This window comes from Alligator sinensis, unplaced genomic scaffold, assembly GCF_000455745.1.
Source record: "Alligator sinensis unplaced genomic scaffold, ASM45574v1 scaffold2701_1, whole genome shotgun sequence".
Taxonomy (NCBI): domain Eukaryota; kingdom Metazoa; phylum Chordata; order Crocodylia; family Alligatoridae; genus Alligator; species Alligator sinensis.
This window is the reverse complement of record NW_005844767.1, coordinates 1-2797: the sequence shown is the minus strand read 5'-3', so window position 1 is coordinate 2797 and position 2797 is coordinate 1. Positions and strand designations below refer to the sequence as shown.

Sequence of the window (2797 nt, the reverse complement as noted above, 5' to 3'; positions counted from 1 at the left end):
CCTTGGAGGGGTTCAGGAAGAGGTTGCACAGCCACTGGTTGGGATGATGTAGGAGTAGTTATGTCTGTGCTCTACCATGGGTATTTCCTAGGCTTCTGGGCTTTGCTGGTTACCACATCGGGTTGGGAGGGACTCCTTTGTCCCTCGATAAACTCAATAGATTGAATCACTGTGAGCCCTGCCTCCATGGGTAAAAGCAAAATCTATCCATGAGGCCCCATTGCAAGAATTTGCTTTAAGTAAAGCCCTGATTGTTAGAGAAGCATGTCTCATACTCCAGTCCACACCTGAAATGAAATCTCCATCACCTCTACAAGGAGATCAGGACATGTAGTAACTTGTACTAGCTTCCCCCTGCAAATCCCTAGTCTAGACCCATCGTTCTCCAGGTTCTAGCCAAAAACGTTTCTTCCCCCCCCACAAGCACTTGCACCCATGGGGCATCAAATTGTAGAAATCATAAAAATTAAGGGCTGGAAGGGACTTCAAAGGATCCTCAAATCCAACCCCCTGCTCTGGGCAGGAATAGTGCTGAGATCAAATGATCCCAGCAACATGTCTGATGAGTCTCCTCTTGAAGACCTCCAAAGTTGGGGACTGCAGCACCTCCTTGGGAAGTCTACTTATTGTAAGCAAGTTCTTCCTTAAATCCAACCTGAAACCATCCTCTAACAGTTTTTGGCCATTGCTCCTTGTCTTCCCTGGGGTGCCCTAGTGAACAGTTTATCTCCCAGCTCCCAATAGTCACACATTACATACTGATAGATGGCCACCACGTCCCCTCTCAGTCTTTTCTTCCTCCAGCTGAGTAGTCCCAGATCACTTACCTCTTAAGGTTTGATGAAGAAAACTGGGATAAAATACTATGTATTATGGAGTGCATTAGTAGAATAAACTTGACACGAGGAACTCAGCTATTTTGGATCTGAAACCTGTTCTCTTATTCTGTTTGGTGTACTTCTGTGTACTAATTCAGGAGCAATATGATAATACTGATAACATCTTGATAATATCTTTTATTGGACAAGCTCTATAATAGGGGGAGATGTTACATGCATTTTCAGGCACAAGATGTCATTCCTCCAGCATGGGAAAGCAGCAGATCTGTCCTTCAGTAAATACCAGATGTAGCTGCTGCTTCTCCGGTGCCTGAGAAAATGATTTTTCTGCCCAAAGGTTCATCTAAGCTGCATCCCAGCTATAGAGTGAGTCAAAGAAAAGGCATAACAAAGAAACGTACGCCTTACTGACTTGCTGGATCGTTAGGGCCAAAACAAGCCTTCCAGACGACCTTAGGTCACAAGATGTTGAAAATAACCCATTATTACTTCAATATATCTGTTTTCCTCTCCTCTGTAGGTGCCTCCACCTTGTAATTTTCAGGGGAGGTCTTCTCCAGTGCATCATGTCATCTCTCAGCGGCACCAACTCCACCCTGTTCACGTTCATCCTGACGGGCATCCCCGGGCTGGAAGCAGAACACGCCTGGCTCTCCATCCCCTTCTCTTCCATTTACCTTGTCGCACTGGTAGGCAACTGCACGATCCTGTTTGTCATCAAGACAGACTCCAGCCTGCATGAGCCCATGTACTATTTCCTCTCTATGCTGGCCCTCACCGATCTGGGCTTGTCGCTCTCTACGATGCCAACGGTGCTCAAACTATTCTGGTTGAACTCCAGAGAAATTGGCTTTGAATCCTGCTTTGCTCAGTTGTGTTTTGTTCACATATTCTCCTTCATAGAGTCCTCCGTGCTCCTGGCCATGGCCTTTGACCGCTACGTGGCCATCTGCAAGCCTCTGAGATATGCCTCCATCCTCACCAATGCCAGAATCGCCATGATAGGCCTGGCTATTCTGGGCAGGAGCGCATTTCTGCCACTGCCGCTAGCGCTCATGCTGAGAAGGTTGCCATTTCGTAAGTCCCGTGTGCTGTCCCATCCGTACTGTCTGCACCAGGATCTGATGCGGCTGGCGTGTGCAGACACCACATTCAACAGACTGTATGGGTTAGTTCTAGTTTCTGTTATAATGATATTAGACCCTTTGCTCATTGTGATGTCCTATGCTTTGATTTTTAAGACAATCCTGGGCATTGCATCCTTGAAGGAACGTCTGAAGTCCCTCAACAACTGTCTGTCCCACATCTTTGCTGTGCTAGCACTCTACATCCCCATGATTGGCTTATCTCTGGTGTACCGGTTTGGCCACCACACTTCTCCTCTGGTTCACATCCTCATGGCAAACATCTACCTGCTTGTCCCCCCTGTGCTAAACCCCATCATATATAGTATTAAAACAAAGCAGATCCGCAAGGGGATTGCCAGAGTCTTCGTGCTAAGGAAGATGTGACTGAGAGACGTTCACTTCTAAGGGACATCTCCCTGTGATATAATGACGATGAGGACACCCTTGCATGTCTTTGCTGCACTCTGGGAGAAGATATTAAAGATCGCTCTTCAGCTGGAAAACATGAATACTGCCAGGTTTGAGTCTCCCCACATCCGCAAGCTATAAGGGGACTCAAGGCATGAGTTGTGTGGTCCAGTCTCTTTAATGACAGACTTTTCAACTGAAGTCAGGCCCTGGTGAACCACTTCTATGGGTTCATGGATAGGACAGAAGGGAGCATGGGAATCACCTGGGCTTAACTCCTATGTATCACCTGTATTGCACCTGGTCAAGTTCAGCACATCAGTGGTGAATGAAGCCCAGCGTAGCACATTGTGAGACCCCGCTTGATGTTCTTGGCTTCATTTTCCAGTCCTTGCCTAATTAAGGAGCTCATCAAAGTGCAGG

General features: G+C 47.1%; 1 protein-coding gene across 1 annotated transcript; it reads left to right on the top strand.

Moving 5' to 3' along the window:
* The first annotated feature begins 1405 nt into the window (after nucleotides 1-1405).
* Nucleotides 1406-2350, top strand: LOC102380002 (olfactory receptor 51G2-like). The gene has a single exon (XM_006039366.1). It carries the CDS (start codon nucleotides 1406-1408, stop codon nucleotides 2348-2350), a length of 945 nt encoding a protein of 314 aa, XP_006039428.1.
* Nucleotides 2351-2797: the final 447 nt, after the last annotated feature.